General features: G+C 54.9%; 1 protein-coding gene across 1 annotated transcript in view; it reads right to left on the bottom strand.

The window, feature by feature from the left end:
- The window catches only part of TRPV4 (transient receptor potential cation channel subfamily V member 4), a 44,903-nt gene that overhangs the window by 13,309 nt on the left and 12,768 nt on the right, over positions 1-18,826 (bottom strand). Inside the window, exons 2-12 of the mRNA XM_040250913.1 lie at positions 15,196-15,613; positions 11,907-12,079; positions 6,969-7,121; positions 6,123-6,263; positions 5,169-5,467; positions 4,171-4,350; positions 2,596-2,754; positions 2,295-2,387; positions 1,979-2,052; positions 700-865; positions 395-461 (exon numbers count right to left, since the gene is read on the bottom strand). Of these exons, the coding sequence (XP_040106847.1) occupies positions 395-461; positions 700-865; positions 1,979-2,052; positions 2,295-2,387; positions 2,596-2,754; positions 4,171-4,350; positions 5,169-5,467; positions 6,123-6,263; positions 6,969-7,121; positions 11,907-12,079; positions 15,196-15,581 (1,891 nt within the window). The 5' untranslated portion in view covers positions 15,582-15,613. The remainder of the gene's footprint in view (positions 1-394; positions 462-699; positions 866-1,978; positions 2,053-2,294; positions 2,388-2,595; positions 2,755-4,170; positions 4,351-5,168; positions 5,468-6,122; positions 6,264-6,968; positions 7,122-11,906; positions 12,080-15,195; positions 15,614-18,826) is intronic.

Genomic DNA, 18,826 nt, shown 5'->3' with positions numbered 1-18,826 from the left:
CCTGGTTGGGGAACTAAGATCCCACATGCTGCAGGACATAGCCAAAAATAAAAAGGGTAGTTGTTTAAAGTCACTAAGTTTTTGGGCGGCTTCTTTTGCCACAGTAGCTAAGATGACAGTTTTACTGTTTCCTAGCTTTTGATCTTGGGCACGTTATTTAACCTTACTTAATCTAAGCCTCAGTTTCCTTAATTGTAAAAGGTCATAAGAAACGCACTTCCCTTATAGACTTGTTGGGAGGATTAAACGAGGCAGGGATGGGAGAGGACTTGGCTCAATGCCAGCCACAGGATGAGAACCCTACAAACGCTATATATTCTCCTCCATACACCCTGGCGGCTGCTCCAGCCCTGGTGCCACCCCCACCAGGCCCACCTGGGCACCCAGGGCTCACCTGACGCATAGCCGATCATGAACAGCAAGTAGACCAGCAGGAAGCGGAAAAGGTCTTTGAAGAGGATCTAGACACCCCGGTGGGAATAGGAGGCAGAGATGAGATACGTGGTTTCTGGCTTTCCCAGCTCCTCATCCCACACCTTCTCTGCAGCTCCACCCTGCCCCACCCCATGTCCAGGCCCTGCCCGCTGCCCCCACACCGCCCCACAGCCTCAGGGCCAGCGGCACTGTCTGCGTTCATGTGGTGTGTGTAGCTCCCTCCAAGGACACACAAAAGTCCAGGGGGAACCGCCTGCCCCGTACCTTCTGGATCATGATGCTATAGGTCCCCGTCAGCTTCAGCCCGCGGGTGAAGTAAAGGGCGTTCATCCAGCCCAGGACCAAGGCAAAGACCATGACGGCCAGGTACGCCTCGATCCCCGCCAGGTAGAGGGCGGCTGAGACAATCACCAGCACGGAGTAGATGAAGCTACAGGGCGGCAGAGACCACGAGAAGAGCCAGAGGGGAGAGGGGGAAATGAGACCCTGGACGGGGAGGCAGGCCCCCAAGCCCTCTAGGTACTAGGACATCCCGATGACACCCAGAAGAGAGACCATGAGACCATGTGGCTTCACGGGGTTCCCCAGCATCCTGATAACCAGAACCCTCAGTTAACTGGCAACTCGGCTTCCCTGGTGGTCCAGTGGTTAAGAAGGCGCCTGCCAAAGCAGGGGTTCAGTCCCTGGTCCGGGAAGAAGCCACGGGGCAATTAAGCCTGTGTGCCACAACTTCTGAGCCTGTGCACCACAACAAGAGAAGCCACCGCAAGGAGAAGCCTGCACACCACAATAGAGGGTAGCCCCTGCTCGCCGCAGCCAGAGAGAGCCTGCGTGCAGCAACGAAGACCCAGTGCAGCCAAACAGATACGTAAATAATTACTTAAAAAACTAATTGGCAACTGACGTGTGTGTAGTTGTCCTAGGGCCCTACCAGATCCCAAAGTGATGTCCTTTGGAGTTGCTAGAGGAAGACTGAGTAGTTCTCAGTGGAGATTTTGTGGCTAAGTGAAAAAAATTTTTTTTTGCCCTACCATGTGACATGTGAGATCCTAGTTCCCCGGCCAGGGATCAAACCTGTGCCCCCTGCAGTGGAAGCGTGGAGTCCTATCTCCGAATTTTCATTGTTCTCTAACTCTGGGAAAAAGGGAAAATATGTAACACACAGGCCGCAATCCATCCTGTGCCCCAGGCAGACATCATCAATCAATCCCAGCACTCTTTCCCACCGAACACAGACACAGCCTTGATTCTTAACATGGGCACTCCTGGCAGGCATTAGCAATCAATCACAAGCGTAAGAGGTTAAATTTATTTCTACCCATGGTGCATATAGTGATAACTCTCCAGCAACCAGAATCTTGCTTTAACCAGAGGACTCTTTTACTTCACAATGGCCTGACTTTGGGCTACAGTAGCTGATCAGGCTGGGTGAGTTCACTCCTAATAAGAGTCACACACACCCCCTACCACCAAACCTCAAGAATGTCCCTCCCAACTCCACCTTCCTCACCCAGAAGCTACCACCCCAGGGATCTCTACTCACTAGAGTAGCTGGAAGGAGCCGTCAATGAAGAGAGAGTTCACTCCAGGGCATTTCTTCATGAACAAGTCTTTGATCTGGAGGAGGGGAGGAGGCGGGTGAGAGAGGTGGAGTCAGCAGAAGCTGGAGAGGTGGAGGGGGACTTTCCTGAAGGCCCAGTGGTTAAGACTAACTCGGCGCTCCCAATGCCGGGGGCATGGGTCTGAGCCCTGGTGGGGGAAGCTCCCTGTGCCATGGGGTGAGGCCAAACATTAAACAGATTAAAGAGGTGGAGAGAGAGGAGGGTCCAGGCAGGGTAAGGCTGGGGCCAAGTGCTCACGTTGGTGAAGAAGAACAGGATCCCAGTGAAGAGCGTGATGATCTCGCCGGCCAGCCTCAGGTAGTCCACCGTGGTGCGGTAAGGGTATGGCGGCTGGGGGGACGAGGGGCATGCAAGTCCTCACCCAGCCCCTCCAAATCCAGATGTCCCCCAACAGCCCAGCCTCTGGGTCTCTGGAGCCTCCTCCCTTACCCCTCCTCCCCCGGGCGTGGGGGCGCCTTCCCACCCTGTTCCAAGCCTTCTCCAGCCCCTCCCACAGGGGGCCCAGCTGCGCCCCAGCTCCGCACTCGCAGCCACTCACAGTGCCCTCGAGAGGCTGGTAGTAGGCAGTGAGGGTGAAGATGACCATGGCACACAGATAGGAGACCACGTTGATGTAGAAGGAGACGGCCCCGAACTTCCGCCACTTGTCCCTCAGTAGTTCGTTGATGGGCTCCACGGCCAGCATCTCATGGCGGTTCTGGGGGGGAGCAGGGTGGGCAGGGGGTGGGCAGGCTGACTCCAGTACGCCTTCCCCCACCCTCTGCCCCGAGAGCTCTTTCTCCTCCTGATCCATTCTTCAGACACCCCGACTTCTGGGCTCAGCATTTGAGGCCCTGCCCAGTTCTGTCCCAACTTACCCTTCTAGCCTGTTCTAGACACATAGAACCCAGAGCTAGAAAGCTCCTGAAAGAACATCTTTCAGGATGTTTGAGTGGTCCCCAAACTCTAATCAGTGGATGTTGCCAAGTTGCTGGCACCAAAATCACCTATAGAGCTTATTAAAAAACATAAATCCCTGGGGACTTTCCTGGCAGTCCAGTAGTTTAGACTCCAAACTCCCAAGGCAGGGGGCATGAATTAGATGCCCTGGTCAGGGAACGAAGTTCCTGCATGCTGCAGCCAAAAAATTTTTAGTGCAAATAAATAAATAAACCCCTGGGTTTCAACCTCAGACATTCTGATTCAGGAAGTGGAAACTGGGAAATTTAGCCCCAGGATGATAAATACTTGACTCACCACAATTTTCCAAGTCTGAACCCAGGACAGACAGCAATAATTGAGTCCCACACAATAGTTCTCTATACAGTTTCCTGGGCAGACACTACCAATCAATCAGAGTTTGCAGCAGAGATGCTAAAACTTACCACCACCCCCAGTTTAAATCAGGTTGATCACTGATTTGAAAGATGAGGGAAGTGAGCTCCGGTATGAGAAGGCATCTGTCCAAACTCACAGAGCCAGGGCTAGAAGGAAGACCTTCTGTATGCAGGCCCCAGGGCTTTCTGCCCCATTTGTGCAGCATCCTGTCTCTTTAAGGACTTGAGTTTCTTTATCATCAAGGATATGTGCAATGATGTAGCTACAAAGATGCCACGGCAATGTTATTCCTGATAGTTAAGTGCAGAAACAAACTCAAATGACCAAGAATAGAGGAATGGTTAATTAGAATGTGGTACATTTCCACGCAGCAATGATACTGCAGAAGAATATTTAATGGTGCAGAACGGATGTTCATAAAATACTGCTAAGTTAAAAAGAGAGCTTTTAAAAACTTCATATAACAAATGCTAATGATAATAGCTGACACATAATGTTTACCCTGCGCCCGGCTGTTCATCTGGTCCTCCCAGCAGCCCAATGGGAAATGCTCTATTTTTATCTGCATGGTACCAAAGAGGAAGTTGGGACTCAGAGAGATTGGGGAGTTTGTCCTGAGTCACACAGCATGTCAGTTACAGCGCCAGGCTCCTAAACCAGTCCTGCGTGCCCCTGAAGTCTGACCCTTACAATCCTGCCATTCCCCGCTGTGCCAGATGCCATCCTGGGCACTCAGTTGGCCTCTTCTATTGCACCCAGTCCATCACTGCTCTGGCCCCTCCTGCCCTGCGCCCACCTCGATCTTGCTGTTGTACACCAGGATCTCCAGCACGGAGGTCTCTTCCCCACACGTGTCCAGGGAGGAGAGGTCATAGAGCGAGGAGTACACCGGCCCGTAGGCCCAGTCCTTGAACTTGCGTGACAGGTGCCTGGTGTCCTCGTCTGTCACCTCCCGACGGATGATGTGTTGGAAGATCTGTGTGGGAGGAGGGGGCTCAGGGGGTTTCGCGGGGGTGTGGGCAGGGGTACTGCCGCTGGGCCACTCACATGGGAGGGACTCCAGCAAATAGCACCTCCCCCGAGAGCAGGATGGGCTAGGGAAAACATTTACTGAGCACCTGCTGGACGCTTTCCTCACATCACCTGGTTTAATTCTTGCCCTTACCATCCTGTTTGACAGATGAGCTAATAGCATGCATGCTAAGTTGCTTCAGTGGCTTCCGACTCTTTGTGACCCCATGGGCTGTAGCCCGCCAGGCTCCACTGTCCATGGGATTCTCCAGACAAGAATACTGGAGTGGGTTACCATTTCCTGCTCCAGGAGATCTTCCTGACCCAGGGATTGAACTCGTGTCTCCTGCACCGCAGGTGGATTCTTTACCGCCGAGTGATAGGGGAAGCCCCCATGAGGAAACAGAGGTTCAGAGAAAAGGAGGATGTTCCCTGAGGCCACACAGCAAGTTAGGGGCTGGGCCAGAACCCCGGCCATGGAGGGCAGAGGAGTCCTGCAGGGCTACAGCTCTGGGGCGCAGCTCTCTGTCAGTGGCGTGCCCTGGCTGGTGGGAGTGGAGCGATGAGCATCCAGCGGGGTGGGATGAGCAGAGAGGCTCTGGGATGAAGTTGAACAGCCTTGCTGGACAATAGGGAGCCACAGCAAGTTCTTGAGCTAGCACATCTGCACTCTGGGGTGAGCAGGATGGGAGGTGAATGTGTGCATTAATAACACGTGCCAGCAGCAGCCTCCCCCGCGTGCGTGCGTGTGTGTGTGTACAGTGACCCCGGCCCCACGCTCACCCCGATCTTGCCCGTCTTGGCAGCCATCATGAGGGGCGAGAGGCCGTCGTTGTTGAGCACGGCCTCCAGGTTGCTGTCGGGGAAGAGGCGGGCACACTTGAGCAGCAGCAGGTCGTACATCTTGGTGACGAACTTGGTGTTCTCGCGGGTGTTGTCGGCGATGGCCACCAGCGCATGCAGCACCGTGTTGCCGCGGGAGTCCTGGCGCCGCATGTCCGCCTTCTTGTGTGGGTTCTCCGTCAGGTAGTTGACGATGTGGGGCTGGTTGGTGCAGGCAGCCAGCGACAGGGGCAGCTCCCCTGTGGGGCAGGCGGTCGGGGGGCCGGCTCAGTGACGGGGTCCCACCCCGAGGAGATGCCGTGACGCTGGGCACAGCGCCCACGGCCAGTGTGAACAAGCCCTGGCCGACTGCAACTGTCTGGGGGCGATGTCCCCGGGGAGACGGATGTGGCTATTTGAGGTACAGCCACGAGACTTGGAGGCTGTGAGGGACTCTTTGAGGAACTTTGTCTCTGAACCCTGAATAACATGTGTCTAAGCGGGGGTAAAATTTAAAATCTTTCATGGGTCCAACTGGGCCATGGTAGTGATGCCATTTGGACCCTGCATCTGACCATCAGTGCCAGCTTAAGTCAGACCAGAGGATGAGCGTGATAAGGTCTGTGGGGGCGGGCAGGGACAGCCCACCACAGCCCTCTGATCCCATCACGATGCCCACTGCACAGAAAGGACAGCTGAGGCTCAGGCAAGCGAGGTGACACTCCACTCCTCAAAGGTGAGACATCAGTGACCAAGACCAACAAGGCAGCCTGTGCCCTGGGCTCCGTCTGGGCCTGTGGTCAGCACGGCCCTGGGTGTCTCGGGAGGTGTCAGGACTGCCAGCACCACTGGGTACCCCCCGTGGCCCCCAGCTTTGGCCCCATGTGCCCCACCCTCCACCAGGCCCCTCCTCACCGAAGTAGAAGTAGCCGCCCTCGTCCTTGGGCTGGAAGAAGCGGCCCCGCGCCTGGGCATGGACGTCGGCTCCTTGGGCCACCAGCAGCTCCACGTAGTGTTTGCAGCGGCGTTCGATGGCGATGTGCAGGGCGGTCTGGCCTGGGAGGGAGTGGGGGACAGTCACCGGGAGGCAGGGGGAGCGCACAGCCCTGACCAGGTGTGGGGGACGCTGGGGCGCAGAAGGAGGAGATCCACCCCAGGGCAGCAAGGGGACCTTCAAGGTCCCAGACCTGCTGTGTCACACCCACAAGAGTTTAGGCTCATGGGGTATCTGACTTGGAGGACCCCAAATGTGGGGGCTTTGCAGACTCGTAAGAGCCTTTCACGCCAGAGGAAGCAAGGGCGTCTTGATCACACAGGGTTTGGGAGGCAAAATTCACAGCCTCTCAATCTGACATTCAGGAATCCGAAACGTCAAGGTGGATTCATGGATCTCAGAATTTAGACCCAGGGAGCTGGGCCTGGTGACACCTCTGCCTTTTCGAGCTGTTGGCTCACAGGACCATTGTCACAAAGCCTCAGAGTCTCCAAAACCAGAGCATCTTGGGTCCGGGTTTCCAGGTTCACAGCACCTTTGGCTCATTACATGTGAGAACCTTGGAACGTTCAATTCTGAAACCCAGAATTTAAAAGTTGGAAGGGGTAGTTATTGTTGTTCTTCAGTCCGTTCATTCATTCATTCGTCAACTGGTTCCAGGACATGCTGGCACTTGCAGCCCAGGCTGAAATGAGGTGTTGCTGGGGGTGGGGAGGGGTTGGACAAGTGAAGAGGGAGCCCCCCTCCCGCCCAGCCCGGGGCCCCACCTCGGTAGTAGATGTCTCGGAAGGGCGAGTTGATGAATTCCCGCATGTTGCCCGTGCGCTCGGCGATGTCCAGAAGCACGGGGATGGTGTCGTTGCGGCCGTTGCTCAGATTCAGCAGGGCCTTGGGCAGGCAGGTCTTCCCGGTGGACGGCTCTGCGGGGAGACACGTGCAACAAGAAGAGTGCTCGGCCCGAGGCTCAAACTGCTGGGCAGCGGGGAACAGGGCACTGGGCAGGGAGCCAGAGGTCCTGGCCGTGTTCTCCTTTCTGAGCCTGGCCCCTATCTGCTCCCCGACCCCACCCCAGGGTACTGAGAAGGTCAAAGAAACTCAGAGGAGCAGAAGTTCTTTAAAACATGGGAAGCTGCAGCCTGAAGAGAGATGGTACTTACCAAAGCATATTTGGAAGGACTTTTTAAATATATATATATATTAAAAATATATATATATTTATCTGTATTGGTTTATTTGCAGCAAGCAGGATCTAGTTTCCTGACCAAGGATTAAACCCAGGCCCCCTTCTTTGGAAGGCAAAGTCTTAACCACTGGACCACCAGGGAAGTCCTTGGAGGGGACTTTTTAAAAATCAGATAAAAAGGGGGAATGCTGAGTTAATAATCAAAGCCAATCGCCACCATGTCTTCACTACAGGACTTCTCAGAGCCTTTAATCTGCTAATGAGGACTGCTGCTGCCGCAGCTGCTGCTAAGTCACTTCAGTCGTGTCTGACTCTGTGCTACCCCATAGACGGCGGCCCACCAGGCTCCCCCGTCCCTGGGATTCTCCAGGCAAGAACACTGGAGTGGGTTGCCATTTCCTTCTCCAATGCATGAAAATGAAAAGTGAAAGTGAAGTCGCTCAGTCACAGACCCAGGAGGCAGCCTTTGCTTGAACACAGATCCTTTACCCATGAAGTGGGTGCAGTAGCGCCCCTAGAGGGGAGCAGAAGGAGTGCAGGTTTCCCGAAGAGGGGGCTGTGAGCCATGGTAGACAGGAAACTATCTTAGAGGATTTGGGGGCTCCTGCAGGGGCAGCGGTGGCAACCTGCTCCAGCACTCTTGCCTGGAAAATCCCATGGACGGAGGAGCCTGGTGGGCTGCAGTCCATGGGGTCGCTAGGAGTCGGACACGGCTGAGAGATTTCACTTTCACTTTTCACTTTCCTGCATTGGAGAAGGAAATGGCAACCCACTCCAGTGTTCTTGCCTGGAGAATTTCAGGGATGAGCGAGCCTGGTGGGCTGCTGTCTATGGGGTCGCACAGAGTCAGACACGACTGAAGCAACTTAGCAGCAGCAGCAGAGGCAGCAATAAAAACAGCCAAAGCCCGAGTGTGCAAGGTGTCAGCCCCTTGTCAAACCTCTCCTGTGAAGTCAGTCTCTGTTTGGTACTAAGGGGTCTTTAACACCTCCCCCTAACGCTTACTAATGTCCCTTTGCAATTTTCTTTCCCTTGTATTAATTTTTATGGTGATGTGAGTGGATTTACACCTTTAAAAGAGAGAGTCAATGACAAGAGAACTGGCATTTAACCAGGCACAAGGCAACACAGCCCGGTGCAGGAAGGGGCCCAGGAATGGGACAGGGAGTGGGAGAGGCAGGGGTGGGCTGAGGGGCTCGCTCTGGAGCCAGGATACCTGGGGCTCACACCAGGCTTTGCTCCCCATTTCTGATTTGTGTGTGACCTTTTCTCTGCTTCCATTTCCTATCTAACTACATTGAGCCTATAAAGGGAAATCATAGGCTAACAGATAGCTGTTGATGAGCCCAGCACCAGGTAGACAGGCATTCTCAATAAGTCATATTGTTGCAGTTATTATTCTACCAGAAATGCTTTCAAGACTCTCCTTAGATACCTGGAATCAGTGGAGAGAATGGGAAAAACCCGTGGACTCAGAGAGACCTGAATTCCAGTCCCACCGCCCCTAGGAGTGAAGTTGCTCAGACAAACCTCATTCTGGCTATTTCTTGCTACATCCCTAGCACCCAGCCCAGTGTTGATGGCAGGTAACTGTGTACTGAATAATAACAGCCTTCAGCTTTCCATCTGCTTAAGGCGGGGGAGGGGGGGCGGTGCGGCAAATGCTGGCCGAGGCCCCTGGGGAGTCTGCTCAGACTCACGAGCCTGGGGGTGGATCAGTCCGTTTCTGAACTGACAGGGATTAGAAAATTAGAATTGCCGCAACTCTCCATGCTGACCTGATCATCTTTCATTCCCCAAACCCCAACCCAGTCCGCATGTATCCCCTTCTTAGACACTGATGTCCCTGGCCAGCCAAAACCTCTGTTACTCGTCTTCATCCTACCTCTTGTGCACACCCTCTCCCCCAGCAAGTCCCCACCAGTTTTACATTTCTCCAAGCCCTCCACCACTCTCCCTCTCCATTGCCACCAACCCGGCCCAGCCAGCATCTCTCTCACATGCCCAGGACACCTGCCTGGTTTCCTCTGGACACCCTTGAATCCTGGACAGCCTCTCTGGACATCCTTGAATCCACTTTCCACATAGCAACTGAGTTCAGCTCTGGTTATGGTCAGCCACAGGGCCTTTGCATATGCCGCTTTTTAACCTTCTCTCTAATCCTTCCCCCACCTGTTTTTACCTGGTTAACTCTAGTTCGTTCAGACTCAGCTCAAGTGTCACCTCCTCCCAGAAGCTCTTCCAGATTTTCCTGATCAAGTCAAATCCTCCAACACAGCTTCTTTGTGGACACACAGTTACAGGTTGTAATTGTGTATTTGTTTCTGTGATTGCTTAATCAATGTCGGTCTCACCCCTGAGACTGAGAGAAACTTGAGGTCAAGTCTGCTTTGTTCATGATCTTTTGCCCCAGGCCAGTACCATACCTGACACTTGGTAGGGGCCCAATAACCACTTGTTGAGTAAATACACATTCCCTGAAGGGGCATGCTGTGCACTGCAAGGAATTCCAAACCACAAGGGCTCAAGTGGTTTATGTATGATGTGAGACCACACCGTTGATTTGGACTGTAGCAGGGTATGGGGCTGCCAACCTGGGTCCTGGGATACGAAGCCAAGAACAGGGCTCAGCCAGAAATCAGGCGTGGTTGCAGTCACAGGACTCCACCACCAGGTGGCGAAGTGGCTTTGCCCACTGGGGAGGCTGGCGCCAGGGGCCCTAAATAAACTGTTCTGTTGGAGGTTGTCAAACTTTTGAGGGGGTGGTCACTGACTCCCCTAATGAGCTCATGAACCTCTGGCTAGAAAAACATGCAGGGGTGGAGCCAGTGTTTGAGGAGCTTGAGACATGCAATTTGGGGATCCTGTTTCTGAAAATGAACACACAACTACAAATTCCAAGTTAGGTCCACGGATGTACTGGGGGCCAGAGCAAGAGAGGATCCTGAAGCCTAAGTAGTGGGCCTCACAGTAAATCCCCCTCTACACCTGCCTTATTCGGTACAATGTCAGGAACCTCCCCCGAGCCAGTCTTAGAGCCCCCCACCCAGGCTCACGCAGACCCACTCGCCTGAACTCAGCCTGCGCTCAGAGACCCAGTCCTGAACTCAGGAAAAGCCAGAAGTCTTGGCAAGTCCAGCCTGGCGCTGCTCTGCCCACCAAAGGCAAAGCACCACAATTTCTGTTTCACAGGGGCTCCCTCCACTCAAAAGCTCCCACTTTTGCCTGGTGAACTTGGGGGGCTAGGTGGGGCTGTTTGGCCAGGGCTTATATGTGGTTGATCTCCATATGAGATTGACAGCATCATGGAGACCTTCTGAGGAGAGAGGGGGACCCCATCCCCCTGACAACTCTAAGCTCATGCCCCAAACAAGGCCATACCGCCTGCGCCCTGGACAGGCACCATGAATGAATGCTTTTTGTAAGTCTGGTAATTCTCTTCTGATGGACACAGTGATACAGCAGAGTATCATTGTGGTGTTCAGAGAGTCTGGCTGGTAAAGGTATATGTGAAAAATATGCTACAGACCCGGCCAGCCTATTGAGGTGCTTAATTTGCTTGAAATACCTAAAGTCTCCAAATACCCGATCTCCCTGGAGCTTCGTCAGCCCCGTTACTGGGGCCGGCCCACCTGAGACAGGCCCTCCTTCCTGGCAGGTGCCACAATCCTCGACATTTTATATTGATTTGTGGGGTCACTTGGCCAGTTAATAACAGCTCACCTGGTACCTGGCACACAGTATATGGCTGACTTGGGTGGAGGGGTTCACAGGCTCCCCTCCCCGATGTGCAGAGAGGCCGGGGCAGCAGAGGGAGCCAGTGCCCTGGGGCGGATGTTTGAGCCTGGACGAGGCTGGAGGGAGCTGTCTGGGCTACGTCCCAGGGCAGTGGTGACTGGGCTCCAGTCTACAGTGGGGAGCCAGAAAACTGGGCGGGGCGGGGCTCGGACCTGGAGAGCAGAAGAGGAATGAACTGCGACCCCCTCCAGAGCTCCCACAGACAGGACAGGGGCTTCTGGGACCCTGGCTGGCTTGTGCTCAGCACTATGGGATTCTCTGGCCGCAGAGGCCAGGGCTACGCTGTGATTATTCCCCAGGGTACAGATGAGGAAACAGGCTCAGGGAGGCCAAGGATCCCTTAAGTGGTAGAGGTGGGATCTGAGGATCCCTTAAGTGGTAGAGGTGGGATCTGAGGATCCCTTAAGTGGTAGAGGTGGGATCTGAGCCCAGGTGTGTAGACTCTGGGCTTCCCTGGTGGCTCAGATGGTAAAGAAACAGCCTGTAATGTGACCTTGCTTACCTATGACACTTTCCAGAAACAAAGGCTGAATGAAGAAAGGCAGCCAAGGCCCAGAGAGGTTAAGTAATATGGGAAAGGACACACAGGACTAGACTCCCTGTCCAGTGCTCCTCCTGGCTAGTGCAGCCCACTGACCCAAGAGAAGACACTGACGGGAAAGGGGGCCCCTGATGCCATCCCCCAAACCCCAGCTGGCCCGCCTGCTATTCTTGGGTGGCTCACCCCGGAACTCCTCATCCGTGAGGCGCTTCTTGTGGGTCAGCAAGAAGGGGAGCAGCCCATCCAGGTCAGCGGTGGAGCCCCGGGACACGATGTCAAAGAGGATAGGCCGGTTGAAGACTTTGAGGATAGGAGGCGGCTGGGGTGCGGGAGCTTTGGGGCTCTGTGGCTGCTTCCTGAAGGGGGAGGAAGCGGGGTGATAGGAGGGCTCATTCCCTGCCCACCCTCATGGTCTCCAGCCTTAGAGGGTGGAGGATTGTAGGGGAGGGCAGCTGGAGCCCTAGGGAGGGGCCAGGCTGAGAAGGGAGAGACATCTGGAGACACAGAGGAATGTTTTACCCCAACACTCTACCTAGCACCTACTGTGTGCTGGGTGGAGACAGACAGAAGCTTACAAGGTCCCCATCCATCTATCCATCTATCCATCTCTCCATCCATCCATCCACCCACCCATTCATATATCCAACCATCCACCCATTCACTCACCCATCCATCTACCTATTCATCCACTACCCACACTCCCACCCCTCTACCCATCCATTCACCCATCCATCCACCCACCCACCCACCCACCCATCCAATCTTCCATCCTTCCACCCACCCACCCATTCATCCATCTATTTGTCATTTATTAAGTGCTTAATTAGCCAGAGACTGGAAGAGACAAAGATACTAAGGACAGAAAGGAGGAACACCAGACTAAAAGATAAAGCAACTCTGTCATTTATTCAAATCATTCACTGCTTGATTTGTTCATTCAACAAACATTTGAGACAAATGAGGCCGTGCACATAGATGCTTAGTTCAAGGCCCCACCACAGTCAACACTGGTAAACGTTAGCTGCTGTTCCTGTTATTATTTAGTGCTACTGGGTATCCGGAGCCTGTATGTGTGGAAGAAACGCTGAGCTGCAGAGGTGGGTGGAGAAAGAATAAGGTGGGAAGGGCTGGGGGAGGAGAAGTGATGGAGAAGGAAAGAAGGGAAAAAACAGTCAATCAGCCATTCTACAAGCGTTCACTGGGCACCTACTGTGCGCTAGGTTTTGAGAGACAAAGAGCTGGCGCAGAGCTAGCCCAGGGGCACCGAGGGCAGGGACACTGTGTCGCGTGCTCACCCACCCAGCGCCCAGCACACACAGGGGCAGGAGGAGGCTGTGAATGAGGACAGGAGGGACAGGAGAGGAAGAGCGTGCGAACGGGAGAGTGGAGGGGGCCAGAGAGGGAGCCAGACAGGAGGCGGGGCCCAGGGCCAAGGGGTCACCGAGCTGTTCCTGGGCCCAGACCTCGCTCCCCAGGACGGGGCCTCCAGCGACGGGGCGCCAGGGAAGGGAAAAGAGGTGCTTCTGGACATTGGGGTGGGGGGCACACAGGCTAGGGCAGCCCGCATTTCATCTGCTCCTGAACTGTGACCTTTGAGCCAAAAATGAAAAGAACATCCTTGCCCCGCCCCCATCCTCACTGAGGCAGCCTTCGGGGTCTCTGAAGACCTCAAGTGCTCAACCGCATCCCCCTCCAACTCCTCTGCAGCCCCTCCAAAGCCATCAGCCCTAGCTGTCTGAGGTAGTGGTGGGGATGAGGGCCTGAAGGCGGGGGAAAGGGAGACGAAGAGCCCACCAGCGTGCAATGCAACCTTCCAAAGAGATCGGGCGCCGGGACATCTGACTCTCCTGGGCTTGTCTCCACTTCTGAGTGGAGCTTACAAAGTTCGTCCTGCAGCTTGCAGACTGCATTCCGTGCAGACCTCAAGCTTCTCCAGCCTCCACCTGGAATGTTGTTCAGTCACGCAGTCATGACCGACTCTTTGCGACCCCGTGGACTGCAGCACGCCAGGTTTCCGTCCTTTACCATCTCCCGGGGTTTGCTCAAACTCATGTCCATTGAGTCTATGAGATCCAACCATCTCATTCTCTGTAATCCTCTTCTCCTCCTGCCCTCAATCTTTCCCAGAATCAGGAGCTTTTCCAATGAATCTCCTATGTGGCTGCCCTTTCTCACTCCTTAGCTTTGGGCTTAAATGCCAGCTCCTCCAGGAAGTCTACCTGGATTATGTTTCCTGTATCAGCTCCCTCTCTCACCTCAGCACCTCCCCCAGAGTGAACTATTTCTTTTTTTTTTCAGTTCTATCAGTTTCTTGCTTCCAGCCCATCTCCCTCCACCCTCCTCATGCATGCAGCCTCAGTCACGTGACCCCATGGACTGCAGCCCGCCAGGCTCCTCCGTCCATGGACTTTTCCAGGCAAGAATACTGGAGTGGGTTGCCATTTCCTTCTCCCAGAGTAAACTATTTCTTTCTTTCTTTTTTGACCAAGCAGCACGCGTGATCTCCCCCGAGCAGGGACTGAACCCATACTCCCTTCATTGGGAGCATGGAGTCTTAACCACTGGACCATCAGATGAGTCCAAAGTGAACTGTCTACTCACCTGCTTATTAAGTGTTCTGCCCTCCAAACTGAAAGTGCCAGTGACAGCTACGCAGTATCTAAGCTAAGCATCTGGCCTGGCTCATTCCTGGAGCCCCAGGGCCAACCCCTCCCCTAACCTGGCATGTGGTGGGTGGTCCAAAAACCCTCACTGAACAAACCGGTGACTCGGTAAATAAACAAAGGAGACAGGCAGCTCCTGACCAAGCAGGGGCTGAGAAGGTGGCTGGGCTTCATCCAAGGGCATAAATGAGTCTGTGATCAGCATCGGGGGACAGAAGGACATACGCAGACTTCAAGACTCCTCTAGATGCACACAGAGGCCTGAGAGGGGTCTAACAGGTTTTCATGCAGAGATGGCTAGACAGAGATGGCAGAGGAATAGATGGTTCCATAGGTATCCGAATGAGTGATGATGGAGGATAAACTGGACAAGCGGATGGACAGGTGGAAAGGCAGGTAGCTGATAAGAGAGAAAGAGAGAAGGAAAGAGAAATAATGAAAGAGAGATATGGAAATGGAATAAATGAATGAATGATGAGTAGTTTGACAGCTGACTGGCTGGATGAATAGAAACGGTGAGTAGACAGAAGAACGGATGGCTGTTTGGGGAGTAAACGGTGGACAAACGGAAAGCTGGTCATATGAGAGGATGCCTAGATGATGGATAGACGGGCAGACAGATACCTGAGCGAGTAGATGACGGACAGGTGGACGGGTAGATGGATGGACTGGACGAGTGGATGGCTAGGTGGAAAGATAGGTAGCTGGATGAACGAGTGAGTAGATGATGGGTGGGTGGGTGGACGGATGGGTGGACGGGCGAATTCAATACAGAGGAGACCCTTGGTCAGGCAGCCAGCAATACTCACTCTATGACCTTCCTCCTCCACCGCTTGTTGTCACTGGGGTGGTGACGATAGGTGCCGTAGTCAAAGAGCGAGTCCATGGGCGCCTTCTTGGGTCCGGGCACCACTGAGGACTCGTACAGGGTGGACTCCAGCAGGTCGATGGGGTTGGGTACCCCCTTTCGGAAAGCACCCTGGAACTTCATGCGCAGGTTTGGCCGCCCGTCGCCTGGGCCGGCGGAGCGACCACCATCAGCCGGGGAGGGCGACGGGGAGCCGTCTTCCCCCTCGAACAGGTTGGCCAGCGACGACAGGGGGAAGGCCTCCCCGCCGGGGGGCCCACTCTCATCCCCGGGGGACTCGGCCGCCTCCCCTGGAGCCCCGCGGGGGCCTTCGCCCGGATCCGCCATGCTGCCCTGGGGACCCGTCCACACGGCTTGGCCTGCAAGGGAATGGGAGGGGTGTCAGGCCAGCTCCAGGAAGCCCCCCTCCCACGTGGGCAAACAGCACTGCTGCCAGCTGCTTCAAAGCCACCCTTGTAATGACAGGGGTGCAGGGCGGCCACTCCCAGATGTGGTTGGCCGCCAGCGCCCGGCAGGAGCTGCAACAGGAGCCCCATTCAGGGATCTGGAAACACAAGTCCGCCTCGCGTCCAGCGACCCTGGGCATCAGCTGGAGAAGGAAGGGCCTCAGAATCACACCAGGTCCCCAAACACAGAGCCTGGGGCTTACTCCTGGCCAACCAAACCAGCTTTGGAGCACCCAGAGCAGGGTTCGAATCCAAGTTCCGCATTTAGCCACCATATGACAGGAAAGCCGATGGTTCACAGCCTCGGTTTCCTCATCTGTGAAATGGGGACGAAGCAGAGCGCATGCGATCCAGTGACCTGTGCTGTGCCTGCCACACAGAAAGCACCTACTAAAACATAACCATTGAATGCGTGCTGCAGGCACACTAGGTGCTCAGCAAATACACATGAACTCATTGTGGGAGTCAGTCACCCTCAACTTCCCAGCGCCATCATTATGACCCCATTTCACAGAACGGGAAACTGAGGTTCTGAGGGTTTAGTTAGCCGTGCCCAAACTCTGCTCCCCAGTGCCAAGCGCTGACTCCTTCCCTCCCCTCTTTGCCCGGTTAGCTCCTGCCCACCTGTGTTCCCAGCTCGTGCCGCTTCCTCTGAGAAGCCCCCGCCCCCGACCATTTGTTCATGGGATGAGTTAATCCCGGGGCTGTGAGTACCAGAGGGCAGGAAGGCCTCTGCCTTGCCCACGCCTGCACCCCCGCGCCTTGAGGGGTGCCGCATGGACACACGACTTGACGGCAATGGTGTTGTTTAGTCTCCTTTGTCAGGTGAGGAGAATGGAGCTTGAAGAGGACCAGTCACACAGCTTGTAAGGAGAAGCGCTGGACTTGAACCCAGGTCTCTCTGGCTCCCAGGCCCAATGTTCAGCCAGGAGAAGGGAAAGGGAAGGACGAGGGCCTGCTGGCTGTCAGCCCCCTGCCCTCTGCAGCATGCACAGGGCGGGCTGGACACCAAGGGCGAGTTCCCAGGAACTCCTCACATCCCACCCGGGCTGCAGAGAAATGTCTGAAAAGCTCTCTTTTCTACATCTGTCCCTCCATGCACATTAGCAGAAGAACAAATAAAGATCGGTCCCACCTTGTTTGTTTGGGGTTGCCAGGAGAGAAGGCAAGGGCCCCTGCGAGAGGCCTCTCTTGGCCGGCACAGCAGGGCACACAGAGGGTCAGAGCTCCTGCCTCGGATGGGCCCCACTCTGGGCACAAATGGGGAGGCAGAGCCTGGACTTTAGACTCTTCCAGGCCTGGGTTCTAATCCCAGCTAAGCTATTTCCGTGTAGCATGACCTTGAGAGGGTGTCCCAAGCCTCAGTCTCCTTATCTATAAAATGGGTACAATAGTAGTAGCTTTCTCATACATTTGCAGGAAGAATTAAATGAGATCGGGCATGTCCAGTGTTGACCCTGGGATTAACCTGGGAGCTGTTGATGAGCACAATCAGAGAAGGAAGCACAGGTCCTGAAATCAGTTTTACCCGGTTCCCCTCTGGGCCCTGGTTAATCAGCAGCTGTGAGATCTTGGGCAAATCGCTTCCTCTCTCTGGCCCTCAGCTCTCCACCTGTAAAACCAGGGTAACCACAACACCTCCTAAAGCTTGGGAGATGCCAAGTGCCTTCAAGAATTTGAAGCACCCACTGGGTGCCAACACCTAGTATGAGTCAGGAGACATTAGTTCCAATCCACCTGCCAGGCAGGTAATGGAGACCCCCTAGGGGCTGCCCCGAGTCCCAGCTCTGTGACGCAGGAATGGGGGTTTGTTGAAGCAGGGAGGGCTGTCCACCGGGGTGCAGGCACTGAGGGGGAGATTAGACTTCCCCGGGCACAGTCCTGCTCACCTCAGTGGGGACCCCAGGGTCAGGGGAAGAGAAGGAGTTTAGGCACATACTTCTTAATTACCGCACCCCCTCCCAGGTCCCCACGGGGTTCCAGACACCCTCCACCCAAGGTGGGGGCCAGATGAGGCAGCCCCTCTGGCCCCCACCATGCCTGTACCCCCTCCTCTAAGAAATCTCAGCTCAGACAGCACCCAGTGTTTCTGGGGCTCCACAACAGGGGGTCTGGAGTCAGCCAGTCCCAGGTTCAAATCCCCGCTCAGTCACTCACTCACTCACTGCCAGCAAACTTGACGAGGCAAACAGGGATCAATGTCAGCGCGTTACCTGCGGAGGCGCGATGCTTATGAACCAACCCCACCATCACCGTGATCATGGGGCTCGTGGGGCCCAAGTGCTTCACACACACATTTTCACGTGGTCTTCCCTGGAACCCTAGACCAGTGGTTCTCAGCCAGGGGCACCTCGGCTCCCCAGGGACACTGGGCAATATCCAGAAACATGCTTGGCTGTCACAATGAGCAGAGGAGAGAGGGCTAATGGCATCTAGTGAGTCAAGGCCAGGGGTAGCGCCAGACACCCTACAAGGCATAGGACCGTGCCTGCCACAAGGAACTACCCAGCTGGAAAACAGTGCTGAGGCTGAGAGATCTACCTCTGGAGGTAGGTAGGTACTGCTGTAATTCTCCTTTCACAGATGAGGAAAACTGAGGCTCTGAGAGGTTAAGTGACTCGCCTGAGGGCACATCGCAGGTGAGTGACAGAAAAAGTGAACGTGAAAAGTCAGTCGCTCAGTCGTGTCTGACTCTTTGTGACCCCATGGACTGTAGCCCGCCAGGCTCCTCTGTCCATGGAACTCTCCAGGCAAGAACACTGCAGTGGGTAGCCATCTACTTCTCCAAGGGAATCCTCCCAACTCAAGGACTTCGCCTGGATCTCCCGCATTGCAGGGCTTCCCTGGCAGCTCAGCTGGTAAAGAATCTGCCTGCAATGCAGGAGACCCCGGTGTGGTTCCTGGATTGGGAAGTTCCCCAGGAGAAGGGATAGGCTACCTACTCCAGTACTCTTGGGCTTCCCTAGTGGCTCAGAAGGAAATGGCAGCCCACTCCAGTGTTCTTGCCTGGAGAATCCCAGGGACGGGGCAGCCTGGTGGGCTGCCGTCTATGGGGTCGCACAGAGTCGGACACAACTGAAGCGCCTTAGTAGTAGTGGCTCAGATGGTAAAGAATCCGCCTGCAAT

This window comes from Oryx dammah, unplaced genomic scaffold, assembly GCF_014754425.2.
Source record: "Oryx dammah isolate SB20612 unplaced genomic scaffold, SCBI_Odam_1.1 HiC_scaffold_12, whole genome shotgun sequence".
NCBI lineage: Eukaryota > Metazoa > Chordata > Mammalia > Artiodactyla > Bovidae > Oryx > Oryx dammah.
The sequence above is the reverse complement of the archived record's forward strand: the minus strand, read 5'-3'. Positions and strand labels throughout refer to the sequence as shown.